We start from the raw sequence: 24,583 nt of genomic DNA, 5'->3' as shown, positions 1-24,583 counted from the left end.
ATGATAAACTGTAGTAATTCTACAACTCCCCACAGTTTGGTCCAGCTCCCTATCCTACCCACAAGTGCTTTCCCTTGTGTCTTTGGTAAACTACTTTCCATAAGCAGAGCAGATTCCCAAGCTCTGTGCTCAAATAGAATAGCATCTTTTCCAAAACGGGCTGTTGCCTATCATGATAGGCCTAGCTGCCTCCTGCCTGCCCCTGGCGTCTTCTGCTTCAGAAACCTAACATGCATCACAGCAGCCTCACTTGTCCCTTCCTGACTTCACTGCCCTAAAAATAAAAATGAGTCTGTTGTTGCTGTAACTTAAGTTGCATTTTAGAACCAGATGCTTTCACCACCCGAGAGCTTTCCCTGGAAATGAGCTAGAGATGGAACTGCCCAGAGATACTCACAGGTGGGCCTTCAGGTCTGTCAGGACGCATTTTTAGGTTCTCATTCCATTTGGATTTACTAGGATTTGTGATTGTCAAGTCTGATCAAGGTTTTAAAATAGGGCTTTATCTCCCTTTTTTTTTTTTTTTTTTGCCACATCTGTCATTTCAACATCTAAGCCTAGAGGCTCTTAACTCCTTAAAGCTTCATGACTTTGACCTGCTCATCTCCCTTAGTAAGTCCCTTGCCTGGAATGAATTGATCTATAGGCAAGGTCTCATCACAGGCCTCTGATTTATCCACAAGAAAAGGCAGTGCAGGTTTATAGAGCATGCCTGAAAGGTGGATACTGCACTTGATGTTGGTTATCTCATTTAATTCTGTGAGGTATAGGTAGCGTTCTCTTTATTTTAGAGATTAGAACTGCAGTTGAGTGATTCTGAGTGACTACCTATGTCCCACAGCAGCTTGTACAGAGTCAGCCTGAGATCTGGCCCTGTAGCAGCCTAGCTGTATGATTCTGAAATTATGTTCTTTACACCGTATGCATAAATTTGATTTGTTTGTAAATCACGGTGGCACTGAAGGTGTTTTATTTCTCATCTCATTACACTAAACAGTTAAGTGACTTTTTTACATTCCCCTCTTTGTTTGTTCCTCTTCATTGCATTAGGGCATACTCCTTCCATGTTAGCGCAGACGGTCAGATGCAGCCTGTCCCTTTTCCCCCCGACGCCCTCATCGGACCCGGAATCCCCCGGCACGCCCGCCAGATCAACACCCTCAACCACGGGGAGGTGGTGTGCGCAGTGACCATCAGCAACCCCACGAGACACGTGTACACGGGCGGGAAGGGCTGCGTCAAGGTCTGGGACATCAGCCACCCTGGCAATAAGAGTCCTGTCTCCCAGCTCGACTGTCTGGTGAGTGAACATGGATGAACAAGACTTAGACTTTCATTCAGAAAACAGGAGGAGATGATGAGAGAACTGCATGTGTGAGCAGCACCACACGGTGTTGATCCCAGGTGGATGGTTGCTCTTCAGTGGACTGCAGTCTCACTTGAAGGTGTGTCTTTTGCTTCCTAGAGGCACCGTGTGGCACGTGCACCACACTGATCATTAACTCTGCCTCCCATGGGAAAAGGCAAACCACTTGTTTTCCTCTCTGATGGTTAAGCAAACTAAGAGCCTATACAGTGATATGAGCATGCACCTAAATATCATCCTCTGTCACATGTAAAGAGTAACTTACCACCTCATGTGGCAAATACTAGATAGTCCCTCAGCTGCTTCACTGGCCTCTGCCCTTGAGTTACTTAGGAAACATCAGTTTAGTAGAATTTTTGCTATAGCATGAGCCTTAATCAATTGAACATAATATAAGATTCCCGTAACCTCATGAGTTGGGAGGAACTTTTTTTCCTGTTACTTAATAGTACTTGATCAAGTCTTGCCTCTGGTGCAGCATCATCAAATGCGTGATGCCCTTCAGTCATGTAATTCAGGGCCAGGCAAAAGGAATACACCGCCAGGGATCTACCCCTAAAACTTTCTTGGCTTCAGTAGCAGGACCTTTCAACAGCAAAACTGAGCCTAAGTCTACCAAGGTTCCAAGTTTGCATACTCCAAGACTGTGAGAGCTCCTGCATTAGTGTATGTGTGTATCTGTGTATCTGTATTGCAAATGATAGAAGCAGTTGGTTAATTTGGTGGTGGTGGGAGTGGGTCTAGAGCTTTGCATTTTGATGCTAATTAAGATTAAATATCTCAATACTAAATTTTGTAGATCAAGTTTAAGTACTTCCCTAATTTCATGTAATTTTCTAGCATTAATACACTTTATCATTGTCATAAGTATAAATGGCTCATTAAACCAGGAGGGAACACAATACTTTTATGGATTTCTGCTCTCATGTTAATGCTGTTTTCCTTTCCTCATGAGTAATCTCTTGATGGTTTTTGTCTCTACAGAACAGGGATAACTACATCCGTTCCTGCAGATTGCTCCCTGATGGTCGCACCCTAATTGTTGGAGGAGAAGCCAGTACTTTGTCCATTTGGGACCTGGCAGCTCCAACCCCACGCATCAAGGCGGAGCTGACGTCCTCGGCCCCTGCCTGCTACGCTCTGGCCATCAGCCCTGATTCCAAGGTCTGCTTCTCATGCTGCAGCGACGGCAACATTGCTGTGTGGGATCTGCACAACCAGACCTTGGTGAGGTAGGTTAGCAGGATCCATTACCAGGCTGTGAGAAGGAGCCGATTGTGCCAATGTGCTGTGTATGTAGGTATGGGTGTGTGTGTGTGTGTGTGTGTGCGCGCGTGTATGTGTATGTGTGTGTGTGAGAGAGAGAGAGAGAGAAGAGATGAGATACAGTTATCTTACCAAAAATTGTTCAGAACAGGTCCATTTTAAGATATTAAAACAAAGTATCAGTGTAAAAATCTTGTTTTCTGTACTACTTGAGCTTCATAAAATGAGGTTTTTTTGTTTGACATTATACTAAAGCATCACCAATTTGTTTTAACAAAATAAGGTCAGTTTGACATAATTAATGTACATAAGGTTTCCATGACCTCATGAGCTCATTAGACATCTGTAATTTGCCATCTGTGCTTGCTAACAAACCATTGTTGCTGATAGAGCCTCATTGAGAAGATTCACAGTGTATGGTACTGTCTTGAGTGCCATAGACATCTAACAGGTTCATTCCTTCAGCAGCTATTTAGCAACTCCCATGGGCGTATGCACTATATTGGGTGCAACTCACTCTGAAACGGTCTAGTTGATCCATTGTCCCACCTTTGAGGTTGGATAGACATAACTTTACAAATGAGATGGGAGGGATTTGGTGTTAGTAGATGTGAAAAGCTCCGAAACGAGTCTCTAGATGTCAATACCTAAGATATTAGCAAGGAAGCAGAATGATCAGCTAAAGGGTATGAAAAGGTTGTGATCAGACGTAACTACAAGTCAGGTGTGTAAAAAGAACAGGGCTTTACTATCTGTTACTTCAAAGGACTGAAACCTATAGATTCCAAAACAAAGTAAATCATCACTTTTGTTGCTTATCAGACAGGCTCTTATGAGAAGCAGCTTCTAACCCTTTTTTCTCCCAGTGACCTTGGTACGTTTTTGCAATGAGTGACTCCGGGGCCAGTCATTCACACTGAGTGTCTTGCCAGGTGCCTGACTGGAGAGCCTTGCTTTCTGTCTTGCACAGCTGCCCACAGGCACATTGCTGCTCACTGGCAGGACTAGTTCTGTGGCTCCCTGTGCCATCTCCAGTCCTTTCTAAAAGGGAAAATTAAATTCTCTCTTTCCTTCATATCATAGTGATAGAGTAGGTCTCAGAATATATCTTTGATTAGTTCATAGATGTGTAGGCATGTTTTCTTTTGTTAATTTCAGTTAGAGATTTTTTTTTTCCATTGGTAATATCAATCATGTTTTCATGTAAAAGTAATTTGACGAATTCCTAAGTATTCAAAACCGAGCAAAAAGTACAGGAGATTTGGCATTTTAGTTAAACTTTCATCTCTTTGTATATGTTTTGTCATTACTTTGAATAATTAGAAACCATAATAAAACAAAATGAAATCTATAAATAAGGCCTGCATTGAAATTAAATCATCAAGGAATTCTAAATTGAGTTGAACTCTTTTCAAGCCCTTTTCCTCCATTTTGACATTTTCAGGCAATTCCAGGGCCACACAGACGGAGCCAGCTGTATTGACATTTCTAATGATGGCACCAAGCTCTGGACGGGCGGTTTGGACAACACGGTCAGGTCCTGGGACCTGCGCGAGGGGCGGCAGCTGCAGCAGCACGACTTCACCTCCCAGGTATAATCTGTGGCTGAGGCATTTTAAAGGTATGGTTTTATGGAACATATTACCTGCTGAAAGAAGAGGCAGTTCACTTGGCATGTGATGATGTCACTTTTGACTCTGGATTAATCACTTTGGGGACTCATTACTTTGAAATTACCCATTTGACTTTGGTTTTCCCCTGTACAATTCAAATTATCTTGATTCTCTTCATAATTTAAGTAGTATCTGCAGAAGGGATAGTACCTTCCAGATAAGAAAAAGCATGTCCGCTGTGGCCACTGTCACCATCACCTGTTTTAATTCTAGATCTTTTCTCTGGGCTACTGCCCAACTGGAGAGTGGCTGGCAGTGGGGATGGAGAACAGCAATGTGGAAGTTTTGCATGTAACCAAGCCAGACAAATACCAACTACATCTTCACGAGAGCTGTGTGCTGTCGCTCAAGTTTGCCCACTGTGGTAAGCAAGCACCTTTTGTCCATTCAGCAAGAATTGCTTCTGCCCCCTTCCTATGTTTTTATTTCCAAATTGGACCCTTGAGTTCATTACTATGCCCCTCTTCAGAATTCTATTACTTCTTGTTACATGCCTGCTTCTCCAACATCGTGTAATTTTCTGGCATTAATCCACTTTAGCCTTAAGGATTAATGACTCATTAAATCCAAAAAGACAGGCTTTATTTTTGACATGAAAGAAAGTTATTTTTTTACAAATGGGTGAGTTTTCTGTGAATAGTTTGATGTTCTGTAAAGCAGATCTTGGTGTCTGAAAAAGTAACACAAACATGCCTTTTTCAAAACCCTTTACCTGTAGGCAAATGGTTTGTAAGCACTGGAAAGGACAACCTTCTGAATGCCTGGAGAACACCTTATGGGGCCAGTATATTCCAGGTAACGTGGAACTTGTTAACTACCACTTATGTTTGTTTACTCAAACTCTCTGCACATTCTCTCAGATTAATAATGTGCAGAAGTATCCTGGGAGGGCAGAGCTAGTATTATTCACATCGTACAGAGAAGGAAACTGTCCAAGGGGAGGGTGTCACAGCACAAGCCATGGAGCTGGGGATAGTCCCCCGTGTTCTGAGCTCAGAGCCAGCACTGTGCCTGATTCACTGCTCACTGTTTCTTCATCCTCAATCCCTTTTTGGAGTAGAGGTTTTATGTATTCTGAGAATTTTGTACATGTATGTCTTTTTTAATTTTTAATTTTAAAGTCAAACATTTTGCTTTTAAATATACTCTTGTTAAGTAGTATTAGTTTTTTGATTTTATTTTTTCCAAAGAGGAGTGTTATGGAACAGTTTGATAAAAGATCAGTTTTATAAACTTTTATTCTTCCTATTGACTCAGTGGAACTTTGTATAGCTTGTGAAATTATTTGTAGAAGGACCAAATTATAGACATAGTACACACACATGCACATGTGCACACACACTCTCTCCTCCTCTCCTACTGGTATGTGAGAATTTCATAGGCAAGTTGAAAGACTTGCCTTTATTAACCTTCTATATTTAGGATGTTATTTTCTAGTATTCTTTTTTAGAAGTAATATAATAGACTTGCAGTTTTCTTGACCAAGTGATACTAAGTCATCATAAAGTAGATTAATTCCATCAAATCCAAAATACTATGCAAGATAATCAGTAGGACACAAAAAGCCCATTGCTACAGTCAAGAAGCTTATACTTTAATACAGCATTTTTCATATCATGGATTACCAATTGTTAGATAGTCTCAACTGTACTTTTTTAAAAATTTTTTAAAAATTAGAGTACATCTTTTATAGTAAGCATTAGTACTATGTCTTTAAGTATTTCAAGTATTCAGACTCCTGGTTAAAATCCTGTGTTGTTTTCATTTTAAATGAGCACAATTTAGTTAAAAGTTAACATTGAATCCTTCATACCATAGTTGAATATGGTATACAAAACTCTATGGTACGTTTTTTTCTTTTGCAACTGTTGAACCTCTCCCTTCTTGCAAATACATTTTTACAGTGGGAACATTAGGCTTTTTACTAGGAATATTTTTACATTCTTTGTTTTTTTTTTTTAATGTAGTGTTTTCAGTGCCATTTCTCTTATCTGATCTCACTGAACTCTGCTGCATCCCTCTGAGGTGGTAGACAGGTAAAACGTCTACCTGTTTTGCTGTTTTAAGGAAGCTGAGGTACCGACCGGTTAAGTGACCCGCACAGTGTTCCACAGCTCAACCTAACTCCTCCAAGCCATGTGTTTAAAGTTGAGGGTTTTTCATGTCAGTAACACCCTCCTTCTTAACTGTAGAATAGGATTTGAAATAAGGTCTTGCTTTGCCTGCAGAGGTGCTCATACCATTGGCTTGCCTGTTTACCTGATGTCCCCAGGGCAGAAGCCTCCTGACTGACCTGGTGAGGTGTTAGCAAGGGTGGATCCAATCCAGCTCTGCCATTTTGAGAAAGTGCCATGGTGGCTCATGCCTGTAATCTGAGGCATAATTTGGGAGGCCAAGGCAGGAGGATCGCTTGAGCCCAGGAGTTCAAGACCAGCCTGGGCGACTTAGTGAGACCCTGTCTCTACAAAAAAAGTTAAAAAAATTAGGTATGATGGGACACACCAATGTTGTAGTCCTAAGGTGGGAGGATCGCTCAAGCTCAGAAGGTTGAGGCTGCATGCAGTGAGCCATGATCACACCACTGCATTCTGGCCTGGGCGACTGAGGGAGACTCTATCTCATTTTAAAAAGAAAAAAAAGCAGCTCTGTCCATGACCACCTTTCCTTGACTGGGGCTCCTGTTTGGTCAAGGAGCACATTAAGCATTTGCATTTATTCCAAGTCCTCCATACTCATGGGGTTTTCTTTCAGTATTTAACATTTCTGATGATATGTTTCTTTCCTAGTCCAAAGAATCCTCATCGGTGCTTAGCTGTGACATCTCTGTGGATGACAAATACATTGTCACTGGCTCTGGGGATAAGAAGGCCACAGTTTATGAAGTTATTTATTGAGGACAAATCTTCACGCAGACTGGACTCCTCCTCCTTGTAGCACTTTGCTCTGTCATCCTTTTTGTTCACCCCCTATCCCCGCATCTAAAACCAAGGATTTCAGATACTCATTGCAGTTGTGGAGTTTAAACCCCTTTCTTAACCTCACTTCCCACTTGCTATTGAATTGTGAATAGTCATTGAAAACCTGTGATACCAAATCTTCAGCTGTCTACTTGGAAGAACATGGAATAAGCATACCTAACAGTGAACAGAATCTTTAATTATGTATTATATCTGTAATATATTTATTTTGTTTAAAGAAGGCTTTCTAACAATGACTGACTAAATAAAGCTGTCTGCTCCTGCATTGATAATGAAGGTGCGTTGTATTTGATACCCCTCCCCCGCTTTTTTTGGCAAAGTGGGGGAAAGGAAGGTTTAAAATAATTGATTTAAAATGTCACTAAGTGTAGACTAATGACTGTATAGAGATGTGAAATGTATAATTACACATGGAAGCAATATGTTGCTGTGTTGTTACTAGGTTTTTTGTTTTTGTTTTCTACATCTTTTAAAGACCTTTGGAAATTTGGCTGAACAATTAGAACCCAACAGGCCAACTCATACTCATTTGGGTCTATTTAGACAACGTTAACCAATATATCTATAGCTTTAGATTATATTCAATCAAAGTTATTGGACTCTTTTTTTGACTTGTTGACAAGTATCTTTGTAATATGTTTTTAGTTCCCTTTTTTATTGTATTATAGACAGATGAACAAATTAAATTTGGCCTCAAAGAGAGAACTTAATCCCTTCTGGATATTTTTGCCACGTTTCTTTGCAAAAGGATATATATATATATATATGTATATATGTACATATATACATATATATATATATCTTTAGTCAGTTTTGTTATGAGAAATTATGGGTTATTTTGTGGCATGCTCTTTGGGAGCTGCACAGTTATGGGGAGGACTCCCACTGCTGTGCAAGTCAAGTCTTTTACAAAACAAGGACAGCAGAGGAGGGTTTGCAGAGACCTCCCTCTGAAAAACACAAAGAACGGACTCTCCTGGGATGAGGACTTGCTTTCTTTACCTCCGGTTCTTTCCATGTCTTAGTTGGATGTCCCTGAAATGGACACAGGCTGTGCCATTGTGCCAGAAACATTGTGTTATCTTTTATGTTGTTGTTGTTGCTGTTAAACTATAATATGTGACTTCTTTTTTTATTATTATTTTTTGTTTGAATGCTTTAAAAATCTTTTAAGTCTGTGGATCTGCTGATGTACAGTGCCTTTGCTGCTATGGATCAAAATCAAAAGAACCGTGTAGATATACTTTATTGTATAAGTAGAAAATTACTTAATTTCATACTAGAAATGGATGGATGCTGCAAGTTGAAATGGACTGTCCATTGACGTTCCTAATGTGGTAGCAGAAAAAAAAATGGTGTCTTAAGTGCTTAGTGTTTGATGTCATTAACAGTTTCGTAAAACTCTACAGTGTAGAAAGATTTTGATACTAAACTGTGCATTGTACATAGTTCTAATGCATTGTATTGACCAACAGTACTTCTATAATGGTAGATTGTTTGTGCATTCAGACTTTTAAGCATTAAACATAAATAACTTCTAGTATGCTTATTTTTCTAATTCTTTGTCTTGATGACATTAGTTTATTTTTTATATTTGGCTGTGCCACTCCTGTATATTAAAAATGCCTAGTTTTTTTCAAGGGAGACTGTTGTTAAAGTAATGTGGGTTTTTTTCATTGTTGCTATTTTTGTTTTGGTTTTTTCTTGAGAGGAGCTAAAAAGGATAGGTGATGGAAGTTAACAGTGACCAGTTGGTGCCAATTGAGTACTACTTTGATTTATAAAAATACTGCCTGTCAAAAGGTTATCATGTCCCTCAAACCCCTGATGCTTTAGAGCTATGCCGTTCAATACAGTTACCCTAGCCATTTGTGGCTCTTTTAACTTCATTAAAATTAAATAAAACTAGAAATCCAATTTACCACACAAACTAAATTTCAAGTGTCAAGTAGCCACATGTGGCTAATGGCTATACCATATTGGAATGCACACATCAACACCACCTTTAAGTTAGCCCATATAGACCATTGCCAGCCATTTGAGTTTGGGAAGCATTTCTAGCATAACACACTAATGTCTTTACACCAGGCTTCTTGGCTGCTACTGGTTGGGTGTATGAAGATTCAGTATAAGGAGGAGTTTAAGAATTCTAAAGTCCTGGGACTTTAAAAATCCTATATTCTAAGGTTCTATTAAGTGGGAGGGTTAGAAGCCCCACAGTAGTCTGGAGGGGTCATCTGTAAAAGATACTGACTCTTCAGTTACTGAGTTAAGTACAGATCAGTATTCATCAATTAGTCTGGAAGCCGCACTGCCAGTGTGATGCTATATGTGTTGTTAACATCAAACGATGACGCAGAAGTCAGTCAAGGCTGGCTGAAAATTTTAAAACCATAGAAAATCAGGGTAAGTGATCATCTTCAAAGGTGTGTTCCTAGGTAAGATGAAGTTTATGTTGGACTGGGAAGGAATAATATTCAATATCTGCTATGTACAGAGCACTGTACTGGCATATGTATAATGTATATATAATATATACATACAATATTAGCCACCTACACGTTATCTCAGGTTTTTTACAGCTTGTGTGCCTGTATGGTCCAAAGATTTAGAAAGCCTAAGGGAAAAGCGAGTCTGAGGAAGGTACTAATGCATCGAGTATGCCTGTGCACACTGGAAGACGTAGCATCTGGAGAAAGAGGGAGGTAGTTACCAGGTAAGGCACAGAGCAGAGTTGGCCGTGTGGACTGACACAGTGGACCACACATTGTCCTAATAACATCTGAGCTATGGGTGGCCTTGGAGGGAAGCTGGCGATCCCTCATAGAGTGGCAATCCCAGGGTGTGGACAGCAGCATCACCTGGCCTTCACCGAGAGCTTGGATTCCCCTCCTCACATGAAACACTGCATCCCCTTCCCCACAGCAGGGGTTGTGTCAGCTTTCTCCTCTAGTGCCCAGCTTAGTACCAGATTTATATAGTAGTAATGTTTGCTGAATTGGGCAGATTAGGAGGGTAGTGAGCATAGAAGTTCTTCCTAAACTATTCCTCCACTAAGTCATGTGTATCCTTATTTAAAATGTTTAAAAGATGAGAGAGCTTTGGAGTAAGATAACTTTGGCACAAAAAGTGTGACGTATGGACAGTGTGTTTACACCTCTAGAAGGAGCAAGTGCCTGCCTCAAGGGGTTGGAATTCCTGTTGGGTATCTGATGGGTCAAGTCTGTGTTGCCTTTAGTTATCTTTAGAGAAATCCAAAACGTTGGCTGTTGGATGGAATAAAAAACTGAGATGAAAGCATAGATGTAACTTTTTGAAATAAGTGGGCATCTATTTCCTGTCATTGCTAACATATCAGATTAAATATTTATGTCTATATGTAAATCTCAGTCCTGGCTTGATGTGCACAGAGTCTTGATGTTCTTGATATCGTAATTATAATGTTTTTTGCTTAAACTTGGTTCTTAGGTTTACCATAGTTTTGCTTCAAATGTGGTCTTGCAGAATCTGAAGAACAACAAAGATAGAAATCACCCTGCACCAGGGAAAGCCTATTCTCAATGAGAGAAGAGAGCAGAACTCTAAAGACACTCCAGGGAAACCCAGAGTAAAGAAGCCACCATGACCTTCCTAAGACTGGCGGATCAAACGGAGAGTGACAGATTCTAAGACCTTAGAGTACTTATGGATACACACCACACTTTGGGCCACTTTTCAGCAATATGGCTTCATAGACTGAGCTGCACATGATCCAGCCTTGTCCTAAACAGTGTATGTTGGAACCTTAGCTGCAGCCTCAGAATACCTGCAGGTGGTTGGAATTACACAGCCTTGGGATATCCAGAAACTTGGTTTCAAACCATCACACACAGCCATGAAATTCTGGGTTCCTGCAGCCAAAAGCAGGGGAAATTGACGTTCTTCAGCCAGAGGTAGCATTCTGGATAGAGGTGCTGTGCGCATGCTATAGCCTCGTGAACATATCCTCAACTGTCACCTCATCCACTTCTGGACGTGCCTCAATCTGGACAGTTTTGCAGTTGTGCTGTCCCAGAAGCAAAGTGTCCAAGTTAAGGTATTTTTCAATTGATATTTTTGACAGTTTCATGGAAATTTGTTCTGAGATTTTGTGACTAGCATTGAGTAAGCAATTATGAAATTATGAAGATGTCAGTACCTCTTTGATATTCTTCGACGCTCATGTTCTATCCAAAGCTACCTAGCTGCTGCAAATTGCAGAGAGGCATTCAACAAGCTCTAGGGTTCTGCGCCCAGCAATTTCTCACTGGGGCAGCAGCTTGTAACCACCCCATTCTTTTGAGCTAACTGCATTTATTTGTCTTTTGGTTCCAACTTCATTCAGAACTAACAATGGAAATTGCTTATTTTTGATGACCCGAGCACATTAGAAAACCTCTCATGTATTAGAGCATTTTAAGAGCGATGCTATCATAAGGTAGAACTCTTGCCTGATAAGCTATTTCCATTTTAGTTGAGTTTGAATATCTGGCAGCCGGTGACAGAATCTTGTGGGTCCCATATAGGAATTCACAGGAGAGGCTCTAGTTTACCAGTCTTCAGGGAAAGAAAATTCTCAGCTAAGACTTCAGGTATTTGGCCTGCAGAGAGTTCCCCACAGGGTTGCCTTTAGTCCAGAGTAAAATGATGAGCACAAGTGTTTTCATGAAAGTTGTCCCATTTGATCTCACTGCAGGCCTGGCCAGGGTGGACACTAGAATCCTGAATTTCCACACAAGAGCACCAAGGATCAGAGGAGAAAGGTGTTTACCCAAATCCGTATCTCCTGGGGGTACAAGCTCAAGGCTTCTGGCTTGTGGTCCAGAATTCTATACTATGTCTAGCGTGGCAGGTTGGAACAGAAATGGAAATGAAGGGTTCAAGACACTTCCATTTCATTGCTCTCTGTTCCTCAGTTTCACACAAATTAACTGGCTTCTGGTTTCAGCATCACAGAGCCTCTTGAAACTCCTGAAATCAATCACAAATTGTGTTCTTCGTTCCTGTGCTGTGTGTGCCCACTGTGGACTCAATGTGGTACGTACAATGCAGATACCCACTCGTGTGTGAATAGATGTCCCCTGTGTGTGTGACCCTTGGCATCTGACTGCCTTAGGCAGGGAGCCCATTAACTTCACCCTGTGGGGTGATGAGAACTTTGGGAAGGTTATTTTGGAAGAAGATTTAAACTCTCATAAATGTCACATTTTATTTGGCTTGGGTCTAGCCAAATAAACACATGAAGGTACTTGTGAAGTAGTTGAGTTTTGAGAATTTAGGCAGCAAAATTCTGGGACTCTGTTTAGGTCAGATCTAACGAAACTCAGGTCCTAGTGTTTCTGGATGGCCCTGTATTTCTTCCTAGACCTAAGGAGCAGTTGGCCATTGCCCATTCTTTACTAGACACCTCCACTGCCTCTTCTAAGAGGAATTACCATACTTGGTACCCTGGCTCTATCTTATGTGGCAGAAAGTATGAGTTGAGCTAGGGAAATTTTTATTCCCAGGCTGCTAGGAAGTTGCAGGAGAATGAGTGAGTGGTGGAAACTGAGTCAAGGGTGAAATGCAGGCATTGTGATCATGAGGGCTCCAAGAAAGAAGACTGTCAGATCGAGCTTGTGCCCTTCCTCCTCGAGGGGTGAGCAGTACAGGGGCTGGAAGACATACTAGCAGGATGCACCACAAGGAAGCAGTGAGCCTTCCCATTACTTGAAGATCTTCAGTTGGGCACCCTTGCCCTAGAAGAATTGAGTTTAAACAAATACCTGTTCACTTAAACACCTGTTATGGTCAACTCTGAGTAATGTACCAAGTGCAGGGAAGCCTGTTACCAAGAATAACACATCCCTCTCAGAAGTCAGTCAGTCCTTCCCAGATAAGTGAAAACAACGCTTTGTTTCTGGAGTAATTGAAGAAGTCAACTGAAACCTTGTTCTTAAATCTCCGCCAGAGATTCATAGCCCCTTTCATGTTTCCTGTGAGTAGGCAATCAGTGTTAATGATACGTGATTTCAGGTTTTATGGCTGAGCCAGGAAATTCAAAGTTATGGTTTCCACGCTGAAGGTAATCCCACCACCACCTGTGCAGCTTTAGGCATCCAGGTTTTAGTGTAGGCAAGAACAGCCCCCTGGGCACAAGAAGGTTGTAAAGGTTACTTTGAGAACAAAGGCCTTGTTTGCAGACACTTGTTCCTGAGTGATGGTCTTTAAAACAAAGCATTAAGTGCCCCTAATGAGAAGGTTAGTGGTGACTCAAGCTGACTAAAAGTGAAAGGATTTAACTGCAATCCCTGAGGGGTAGACTTACACATTTTTTAGTCACCTTTGCTTTTACCTTGAGAGGCTCCGGGTGAGGTGATTGGCTTGTGCTTTGCAGACATCCTGCTTTGTATGCAGCATAGACTTTGAGCAGGAGACTTCGCAACAAGACTTCCAGCTCAGCTCTTCCAGCTTCAGCACACGGCATTTGCACAGTGTGTGTGTCTGTGTGTCTGAATGTGCACTTTTCTTGCCAAAGATTTGCTTGTGCACAAATGACAGAGCACAGCGTTGTGGTGTCTTTTTCATATTTCATACCAGTAGGTTTCCAGAACTCATTAAATTTATAATCTGACCACAGACCTGCAGGAGAGAATAAGATAAGGCAATCTGGTGTTGTCCAAGCTTGCAAAGTTTCTTCATTTAAATTTTTAAAAATGTTCTTATTTTCGTGGGGAGGGTTTGTCGCATCATAATTTACCTCCATCATCCGACGTTTTCAGGAAGTGAAAAATTCCATGTTATTTAATTTTTTAGATAACTGACATTTACTCCTTGAAAAACTGAAACAAACTTTTTGACTGAAAAATGCTGAAACGTATTGAACTCTCTTCTACTTTTAATCCCCTTCAAAAGGTGCCATAAACTTTCCTGATGGTAGAAAGTCAAGGTAACAATTTTTTGGTTGTGCTCTGTAACAGCTATGCTTTCATTAGTATTTTCATTATTAATAAAACAAATGGATTCATCACTTTCCACATGCCAGCTGCAATGCTAAATGCTTTATTCACATAACCTCATTTTTGCCCTCACAACTACCCTGTGAAATAAAGGTGTGGGTTCTCAAAACTCACTGGAAATATTTGAGCCCATATGTATTTAGGAAGGCAGATTGTTTTTATTGTTTATTTTTTTAAGACAGAGTCTCACTCTGTCGCTCAGGCTGGAGTGCAGTGGCAAATTTCGGCTCACTGCAACCTCCACCTCCCAGACTCAAGGGATTCTCTTTCCTCAGCCTCCCAAGTAGCTGGGATTACAGGCACCTGCCACCACGCCCAGCTATTTTTTTCTATTTTTAGTAGAGACAAGGCTTCACTGTGTTGACCAGACTGGTCTCAAACTCCTAGCCCCAAGTGATCGCCCACCTTGGCCTCCGAAAATCTGGGATTAGAGGCCTGAGCCACCTCGCTCAGCCAAAGAATGCAGACTGTGTGTGCACCAACTATGTCCCATTTAGCAGCACCCCATAATGAAGCACATTCGTATTTCTGGGACAAAGCATCTGAATGTTCATGTTCAGTCGAGTATTACAAGTAATGGCCATAAACATCTACAGCTCCGTTTAGGTTGGTTTTGTCCCCAGATGCATCAAGAAAAAACTTCTTGATTTCTCTAAATTTTTTATTTTGGAATTGAAAGGGTTAGTGGACTGATGTTTTTGAACTCATTCTGCAGATAAGGAATCAGATTCACAGAGGTTAAGTGACTTGATCAAGGGGCAATAACAGAAGCTTGCTCTGATGCCAGAGCTGGTGTCTCAGCATCTGCCCACCGTCAGCACGTGTTCTTGTCCTCAGGGACTGGGAGGATGCTATCTAGAATGTTCTTTTGGTTCCCTGTTTTGTATTGTCTCACTCCCACGTAGTACTTCCATATGTTCTCTGCATCTCTTCTAATCAGTCACTAAAAATTACTTTTTCACTATGCCCAAGAAAATAATCCATACTTCTTTTTTTTTTTTTTTTTTGAGACAGAGTCTTGCTCTGTTGCCAGGCACCAGGCTGGAGTGCAGTGGCGTGATCTTGGCTCACTGCAACCTCTGCCTCCCGGGTTCAAGCAATTCTCCTGCCTCAGCCTCTTGAGTAGCTGGGATTACAGGCACGTGCCACCATGCCCAGCTAACTTTTGTATTTTTTTAGTAGAGACAGGGTTTCACCATGTTGGCGAGGATGGTCTCGATCTCTTGACCTCGTGATCAGCCCACCTCGGCTAAAAAAAAGTAAGGCATGGGCTTTGTTACAGTGTGTCCTTGGCCCTGAGAAGCTTGGTTTTTAATTTGATGCTATTTTATATGTGACTCATCTAATCTTTAGATGAGAGACATCGTTAAAAGCTGGGTGTGGCCAGGCGTGGTGGCTCATGCCTGTAATCTCAACACTTTGGGAGGCCAAGTTGGGTGGATCACCTGAAGTCAGGAGTTCAAGACCAGCCTGGCCAATATGGTGACACCTTATTGCTACTAAACATACACAAAATTAGCCAGGCGTGGTTGGCGAGTACCTGTAATCTCAGCTGCTCAGGAGGCTGAGGCAGGAGAATCGCTTGAACCCAGGAGGCAGAGGTTGCAGTGAGCCGAGATCATGCCATTGCACTCCAGCCTGGGCAATAAGAGCAAGAATCTGTCTCAAGAAAACAAAAAGCTGTGTATGTGTGTGTGTGTGTATATATATATTCATTTAATTATTTAATTATTTGTTTTTTGAGATGGAGTCTCACTCTGTTACTCAGGCTGGAGTGCAGTGACACCATCTTGGTTCACGCAACCTCCAACTCCCAGTTTCAAGCGATTCTCCTGCCTCAGCCTCCCAAGTAGCTGGGACTGCAGGCAGGTACTACCATGCCTGGCTAATTTTTGTATTTTTAGTAGAGAGGGGGTTTTGCCACGTTGGCCTGGCTGGTCTCAAACTCCTGACCTCAGGCGATCTGCCCACCTCGGCCTTCCAAAGCGCTGGGATTACAGGTGTGAGCCACTGCACCCAGCCGCTGTATATTTTAATGGTAATGAAAACATCAACAAAAAACGTATTGTCAAAAATATCTTTAAAATGTTTTGATTGGTGATGTCCCAATCAAGTTTTATTTTTTCTCCTACAGCTTCAAAATGTAGTTAGCTTTTTAAAACACACACAACTTTGTGTTAATTTTTTTTTGAGAAAATGGTGCATTTTGTTCTGGCCTTGTTTTTTTCCTTTTTTTATTTCTTTTTTTAAAAAGTTCTTTGTAATATGTCCAACATTCTTGTATGATAGATGGGACACAAGGGAAGCTTTTCCTTGATTACTTTTGTGTGTTTTGATTCATGAGCTCATAAAGGCCCAACCATGGTGGTTAAATAATTGTTTACAGTCCTGTTAAAATTACACTAAGATAACAGGAGGCCCTCTTCACAGGATAGATTGATGGGCTTCAAGGCAAAGGACACAGGTTGCTTGAAATCCTGATTGCCACAATTCTGGGTACACAAAGCCATTTTAATCTGTTGGCCAAGTTTGAGGACAGTCTGATTATGTGGCCTGAGGGCTCAGTGTCACACACCTGCATTAAAGAAGGAAGGCTGACTCTCCCCGCATTGCCAAGAACTCAGGGAATTCAGAGAGATGACTGTAGAGTTTTAATTAAGATCTCATCATAGAACTTGGACCAGTTAAGTTACTGTCTGAATTGCTTTTCTGTGAAAAACAAGGGCTGCCAGAGCTACTGCAGGATTCATAGCTATTTAGACGAGTGCATAATTGGCTCCCTAGAGGAGAATTGGGCAGCTGTGGGTATTTTTAAGTGGGATCATCTTTTCAGGATGTTGCAAAACTATAATCCCACTCATCTGTAGTTCCTGAAAAATCTTTCCTGAGACCTCCACAATCCAGGGAGATATGACGGATGTCAGAATGGAAAGCTGACCCCTCGCTCCCTCCACCCTTGCTTTGGACATAACAAACCCATGCGATGCTAGTGGCAGGCACAGAGGTGGTAATAAATGTGAGGTCTTCCCCCGATTCATTCCTCCTAAGCTAAGACAGCATCCTTAGTGACTATTTGTTCCTGGAACTATTAACTTGACTAATATGAATAAAAGTTGTCATATAAAACGTGGCAATGATCAAGCAGATTGGTTAGAAAAGTTGCACAGCTTTTACAATGCAGATTGGGGGTGGGTAAACTTTTTAAAAAGGCAAATTCTGTTTTTACTGTAATGCTTTCTAAGAAAGACCGTATTTCAATGTCTAAGTAAATACAGAAACCATCAGGTGTGTATGGCCACCTGTATTAAAGTCAAGCATTAGGTCCAGGTGTCTGGCTTGGGCAGCTGAGTGGCCGGCAGTGTCATCCTCTGAGATAAGAGAGGGATTGGGTATGGCATTTACCATGAGAATAGACATGAAGAGGTCTCAGATGAAAGTGAAAATATAAGTCTAGAGGCATGAGAAGAACGTCTATGCCGAGGTGATAGTTGTATTTCCATAGAAACACTGCCATGGGGATGGAGGAGATGGCCACACACAAGTAGTGAAGGGAGGAGAGGCTTGGACAGAATCCTGAGAATTAAGATAGGCACATCCAAGAGAAAAGAAAACAGGGCTAAAATAAATTGCCAGCCTATAAAATGGCTGCCAGGCCAGGTGTGGTGGCTCATGCCTATAATTCCAGCACTTTGGGAGGCCGAGGTGGGTGGGCAGATTACCTGAGGTCAGGAATTCTAGACCAGCCTGGCCAACATGGTGAAACCCCATCTCTACTAAAAATGCAAAAATTAGCTGGGCATGGTGGCACCTTAATCCCAGCTACTTGGGATGCTGAGGCAGAAGAATCACTTGAACCCAGGAGGCAGAGGTTGCAGTGAACCGAGATCATGCTACTGTACTTTAGCCTGGGCGACAGAGTGAGACTCCTCCATCTCAAAAAAAAAAAACGGTGGCTGCCAACGAACCCGCCTCGGGACTCCCCTCTGTGTGCAGCCCTCCTCCATTGTACCAGGACTGAGCTGGTTCACCAGTGGGATGTGGCAAAAGTGATGGTATATTAGGTTATACCAGATTATAAAAGACACTGCGGTTTCGGCTTTGCTGTCTCTTTCTTTCCCCCCGCCACCACTCACTCTGGGGAAGCCACCTGCCCTGTTGTGAGCATCCTGGGGAGAGTCTCTTGTGATGAGGAACTTCAGCTTGGCCAACTGCCCTGTGAGCGAGCTTGGAAGTGGAGCCTCCAGCCTCAGCTCACGCACTGCAAGTTCACTGGAAACACTGAACCACAACCACCTGGCTAAACTGCTTCTGGATTTCTCACTCACAGAAACTATGAGATAATTTTTGCTGTTTTAAGATACTAAGTGTTGAAGTAATTTGTTTCATGGCAATAGATAACTAATACACAGGTTACCTGTAATTCAGGTCGCATTGACATGTTTTTCCCTAACAGTAAAAGAGAAATCCATCATCTAGGTCTCTTTTTGTCACGTTTGGTTCTGATCTCCCTCCAAGTTGTTACTAAGCCAACAATGAATTTCAGGGTCACTTATAATCATTTCTAGCCATATGCAGGGATTTTAGATTTTTTTTCTGTTACTTTAGTAGTCTTGTAACTATAACTTCTTGGGACTGATTAAATAGTTATTTTCTTTTTGGGTTTTTTTTGAGACAGGGTCTCGCTCTGTTGCCCAAGGTGGAGTGCAGTGGTGCAATCTCAGCTCACTGCAGCCTTAACCTCCTGGGCTCAATCAAGCTTCTCACCTCAGCCTCCCAAGCAGTTAGGACTGTAGGTGTTCATGATTACACCCGGCTAATTTTTCTATTTTTTGTAGGGACAGGATTTTGCCATGTTGCCCAGGCTAGTCTTGAACTCATGGGCTCAACTGATCCTCCCACTCTGACCTCCCAATGTGCTGGGCCACTGTGCCCAGCCAGATTTTTTAACATCTAAGAAGTAAATTATACGAAAAAGACTCTCTTAAGTTATAGTGGAGAAAAGAAAGGACCAAGGAAATTGACCTGCCAGAAGGAAGGAAGAAAAATTGACAGATGGAGAGATGTCAAGATTGAGCAGAGCTGCTAATAGTACCTGAGCTTTCCCTCCATGCGAAAATGGTCAACTCTATTAGGACAACGGCAACATTTTTCCCTGGAAGGTTAAATGAATCTAAGGTTTTAAATAGTTAAGAAAACTTTAAGGTGTTGATTATGTTCTGATTATATTCAAATAATTCAATGATACTTAAGAATCAGTGGGTGTTATTGGTTTGGAGAATTCACTAAAAGAATAATTGTAGTACTATTTCTGAAAAAAGGTATGGGAATTATAGTTCTTTATTTGACCTTCAACTGACTGTTATGTGGAAGAGCACAGCAACCATGCAGATAACAAAACTGCATGAAATATTTGCAACATATATGACAACCAAAGTTTTAATATTTTTATGTATAAGTGGCTTTTACAAACTAATAGTAAAATGTACCAAATAACACAAATGGACTATTCATCAAAGATTAAAAATGAATACTTCTGTTCTTATAATTTATTTGTTTATTATTATTTATTTATTTATTTATTTATTTATTTATTTTTTTTTGAGACGGAGTTTCGCTCGTTACCCAGGCTGGAGTGCAATGGCACGATCTCGACTCACCGCAACCTCCGCCTCCCGGATTCAGGCAATTCTCCTGCCTCAGCCTCCTGAGTAGCTGGGATTACAGGCACGCGCCACCATGCCCAGCTAATTTTTTGTATTTTTAGTAGAGACGGGGTTTCACCATGTTGACCAGGATGGTCTCGATCTCTTGACCTCGTGATCCACCCGCCTCGGCCTCCCAAAGTGCTAGGATTACAGGCTTGAGCCACCGCGCCCGGCCTATTTATTTATTTTTGAGAGGGAGTCTTGCTCTGTCACCCAGGCTGGAGTGCAGTGGTGCAATCTCAGGTCACTGCAACCTCCACCTCCCGGGTTCAAGTGATCTTCCAGCCTCAGCCTCCCAAGTAGCTGGGATTACAGGCACCTGCCACCATGCCCAGCTAATTTTTGTGTTTTAGTAGAGACAGGTTTTCACTATGTAGGTCAAGCTGGTCTCAAACTTCTGACCTCAAGTGATCTACTTGCCTGGGCCTCCCAAAGTGCTGAGATTGCAGGTGTGAGCCACTGCGCCCAGCCTGTTATTAGAATTTATAATTGAATGAGTACAAATTCAAGATAGCATTTTTCACCTATCAAACTGGCCACATCAATTATTTTTAATCCAGTGTTAGAGAAGAGTGGATAACAGACATTCTCAGTTCTCATATATTGTAGATGAGAGTTGAAATTGGTAAAACTTTCCTGAAAGGCTTTTTTTTTTAAGACAGAGTCACACTTTATTGCCTAGGCTGATGTGCAGTAGCACGATCTGCACCCTCCGCCTCCTGGTCAAGTGATTCTTGTGTGTGCCTAAGCCTCCCAATAGTTGGGATTGCAAATGTGCACCACCACACCCGGCTAATTTTTGCATTATTTTTTCCAGTGCAGATGGGGTTTCGCTATGTTGGCCAGGCTGGTCTCTAACTCCTGGCCTCAAGTGATCCACCCACCTCAACCTCCCAAAGTGCTGGGATTACAGAAGTGAGCCACCATGCCTGGCCTGAAAGACCAGGATGTGTTTCAATCATCCTAATGTGCATAAGCTTTGACTCAATGCAGTTTCTATCATTTTACTCTAAATATTTCAGGGTATGTTCAAAGATTTTTTTAAAAAAGGGGTTTTAATTGAATTTTTTTTTTTTTAATCTAGTTACAAATAACAGAAACCAAACGTGAAAAGACTTAAGCAAAAACAAATAGTTGATTGGCTAGGGAAATTGAAATGTTTGAAGAGACAAGTTACAGAAGAGCAAGAATGCAGGTGGGCCTTGGGAACAATTGGAATCAGGGTTCCAAGGTTTCCAGGTTGTGCTCTTTACACTCATCTGCTGCTCTTTGAGCAGTCTTTTGTATTTACTACAGAATGCCTTTTTCTCATGGTGGGAAATATCACCACTGGTTCAACAGACTGTATCAACAAAGGAAAGGCTGATTCCTCTTAAATTCTCTGAGTTCAAGTTCAAAAACAATTCTATGAAGAGACTCTGAAGGCCAAGTGTGGAGGATCAGATGGCCACCCATGGAATAGTCGATTGTGATGCTGGTGATTGGCCTAGATTGTCTCAGGTGTCCTCTTCAGATGACTTGACTGCGACCCAGATGTCGAAGATACCAGAAATTGCCTAGCCATGCATCTGGGAGGAGGGGAAGGGTCTAGCAACTGGGCAGGCAACCCCCTGGATACTCACAGGAAAAATTAGCTGTTTCACATGGTAAGCCATATACTAGATGCAATATGGTGTTTAAATTATGGAAACTGGGATGGGGGATGAGAAGCAGACAGCCATCCGTGACTTTAGAATGATGGCAGAAGACAGGAACTTGGTAGCTGTGTCACTGAATCTACTGATAAGTCACTTTCTTGAGGAAGATTTAGCCAAATTCAGTTGGCATATGGTAGGCATGTAATAAATATCACCCAATTCACATGCGGGTGTGAATGGAAGTGGAGAATCTGGTATTTATTACGTGAATATGTCTGACTCTGGGGGAGGTACCTGTCTAGTTACCTAAATACATATATTTCATATATTTCTGAATTCTCTCTCATTTCTGACTTCAACTCTATGGGATTTTGGAGGCCCATTATACATGCAAGGACACAGAAGCTTGAGAAAAGTTAAATAACTTTTCCAAAGTCACACAACTGGTAAGTGTCCAAGCCTTTGAGATTCTGACTTTGATGTGCTGGCTCCTCGTATCCTCTGACCTTTCTCAAAATTTTCACTCCAAGATGTCTTAAAGATATGGCATACCTTTCAATTAACCAACATTTCATATACCATTCATTTTCATTTTACAAAGCTTGAGTTTATGTCATTTGGTTTTCTCCAATATAAATTTCACACCATTATTTCTGCATATTTGTAAAACCCATCAAAGTAATCTGTAATTAAATCTTTCCCAAACAATGTAAATCCCTTACCCAATAGAGTCTCCAGTGCCTGTAGCGAGCTGGCTCTTCAATAGAGGAAGGACAAATACTCCTCCACAAAATGCTGGTCTATACACTTATTTTATTTTATTTTATTATTATTTTTTTGGAGATGAAGTCTCCCTCTGTTGCCCAGGCTGGAGCGCAGTGGTGCAATCTCGGTTCATTGCCACCTCTGCCTCCCAGGTTCAAGCAATTCTTCTGTCTCAGCCTTCTGAGTAGCTGTGATTACAGACATCTGCCACCATGCCTGGCTAATTTTTGTATTTTTAGTAAAGACAGGGTTTCACTATGTTGGCCAGGCTGGTCTTGAACTCTTGACCTTGGGTGATCCACCTACATTGGCCTCCCAAAGTGCTGGCATTACAGGCGTGAGTCATCACACCTGGCCTATCCATTCATTTTAGAGTCATGATAGTTCAGCAAACAGTTGCTATCTGATTAATCATTCTTTCATTGAACAAGTGTTAATTGAGGACATAGCATGTGCCAGGACTATGTTTGGGGCTGATGGGCATGTCAAAGTGTCCAGGAACCACTCATTGCTGTGCCAAGTAGTATCGCACCAAATATCCTCCTATCCAAATCCCCACCTGCCAATTAATTGCTGAAACACTGAGAGCTCTGCTTTTTAGTAAACCTTTACAGCAAATTTCTTCTGGTCTGAAGTCATCTGTTGATGAGCATGTCATGGAAGAGAGAATCAAGAGCTTTGTAAAATTCAAGCTCTGTTACATCTATTTAATCCCTCTGATCTACTAGGCCTGTCACTCTGTTTTAGAAGGAAATTAGATGGTTCTGACAAGACTGTTCTTCACAAAGCAATGTTGATTATTACCTAGTATTCTGTGATCTTATGGGTGTTTGCAAATTGATTTTTTGATAATTTGTTCTAGTGTTTTCCAGGTATGAAAACTAAACTGACTGCTCTATGATTTTCAGGGCTGTCCCTTTCTCTGTTTCAAATATAGATCTCTCTACTTTTTACTGGTTTTTAGTCTCCTTGCTGATCCCTGTCGAATTTTTTAAATTGCTTTTGAAAAACACTGTTAGCCTTGCTTCAAAGTTCGGTAAGAAAAAACACTTAAAGGAAATGATGACTGGAACATCTACAGTTCATTTTAGAAAAGAAAACGTGATAATAAAGCATCGTAATAGAGCTTCTTGCAAATTGGTAAACTCCCGGAGGATTTGCTAGGCCACCATTCACAGAGCTAAGGCTGTACTTAAATGCTAGCTAGAAGGTGGAAGATTGCCATTCTGTTTAGGGGCATAACGGTAAGTACATGTTTAGCAAAATGCTTGAAAGTGTTTAGGGCAAATTGATTCAAATATGTCTTCCCCTTAGCAAGCCTGCTTTGTAAAAGACATACACAGATTACAGGATAATATATACTTTCGGGATGTAAAGAGATTTGTTTAGTCCTCTGAAGAGGATAAATCATCAATGGAGATGAGCTTACCTGCTTTTTCCTGCCATTAGAGTAAGTTCAATATTGCATTCTACTCGAAGCACAGGTGAAGAATCTCCTTCTGAGCAACTGAATTTGAAAATGTAGTCCACAACCAATTTAGACTGTTATTGCGTGGAAATTATATCAAGACGGCAACCTTTGAGGTTGTACTAGGCTCGCTGTATGAAAACCGGAGAACAGCTGTGAAATTCCCTCCTCCAAAACATCTGGGAGTAAAAACTAGGTGAATACACCCAGATGTGCTCCAGAAAAGTGATGGGATTTTCTTCATTCTCTAGTTTCTTTCTTGGCACCATCGTAGGCTCATTGGTACACTTAGCTTTGGAGTCTTAAAAGCAATAGTTCAGTAAAGAGAGCTTTGTGGCTCCAAGGCAGACAGAACCATTTTTCAATTGCAGAAGCACTTAATTCTTTCTCACTTTAAGTGTGAAAGCCATTTGGGTGATAGCCCAGGCAGGGTATTGCAGACCAAGAGTGAAAAACTCTTGGCCTCTGAAAAGAAACAGTAGGGGGAAAAAATTCAGTTACCATTTACTAAGAAACCAAGAAAAAAAAAGTATTGCATTTCAAAAAAAAAAAAAAATTGCTTTTGGCAACTGTGCTTAAGACTCTCCAATTTGGAAGTTAAACATGGGAAAATGTTATAAACGGGTTGCAGCGTATTTGTCTATCACTCTCTTTTTGAAGTGGCAATCTGGGTGACTGGAAAGTATGAACACATCTCTATTCTGGTGCA

At 41.4% G+C, this 24,583-nt stretch overlaps 1 protein-coding gene across 5 annotated transcripts in view; it reads left to right on the top strand.

Moving 5' to 3' along the window:
• TLE4 (TLE family member 4, transcriptional corepressor) overlaps positions 1 to 8,823 on the top strand; it is a 148,736-nt gene extending 139,913 nt beyond the window's left edge. For all 5 annotated transcript variants that reach the window (XM_012464244.3, XM_012464243.3, XM_012464242.3 and 2 more), the window contains 6 exons: positions 1,051 to 1,300; positions 2,351 to 2,598; positions 4,077 to 4,224; positions 4,519 to 4,669; positions 5,024 to 5,100; positions 7,092 to 8,823. In XM_012464244.3, coding sequence (XP_012319667.1) covers positions 1,051 to 1,300; positions 2,351 to 2,598; positions 4,077 to 4,224; positions 4,519 to 4,669; positions 5,024 to 5,100; positions 7,092 to 7,199 — 982 coding nt within the window. In that variant the 3' untranslated portion in view covers positions 7,200 to 8,823. The remainder of the gene's footprint in view (positions 1 to 1,050; positions 1,301 to 2,350; positions 2,599 to 4,076; positions 4,225 to 4,518; positions 4,670 to 5,023; positions 5,101 to 7,091) is intronic.
• The last annotated feature ends 15,760 nt before the right edge of the window (positions 8,824 to 24,583 follow it).

Source organism: Aotus nancymaae, unplaced genomic scaffold (assembly GCF_030222135.1).
Source record: "Aotus nancymaae isolate 86718 unplaced genomic scaffold, 86718_ANA_hifiasm-v0.15.2.pri h1tg000041l, whole genome shotgun sequence".
Lineage (NCBI taxonomy): Eukaryota > Metazoa > Chordata > Mammalia > Primates > Aotidae > Aotus > Aotus nancymaae.
Note: the sequence above shows the minus strand (reverse complement) of the source record. Positions and strands in the feature narration are given on the sequence as shown.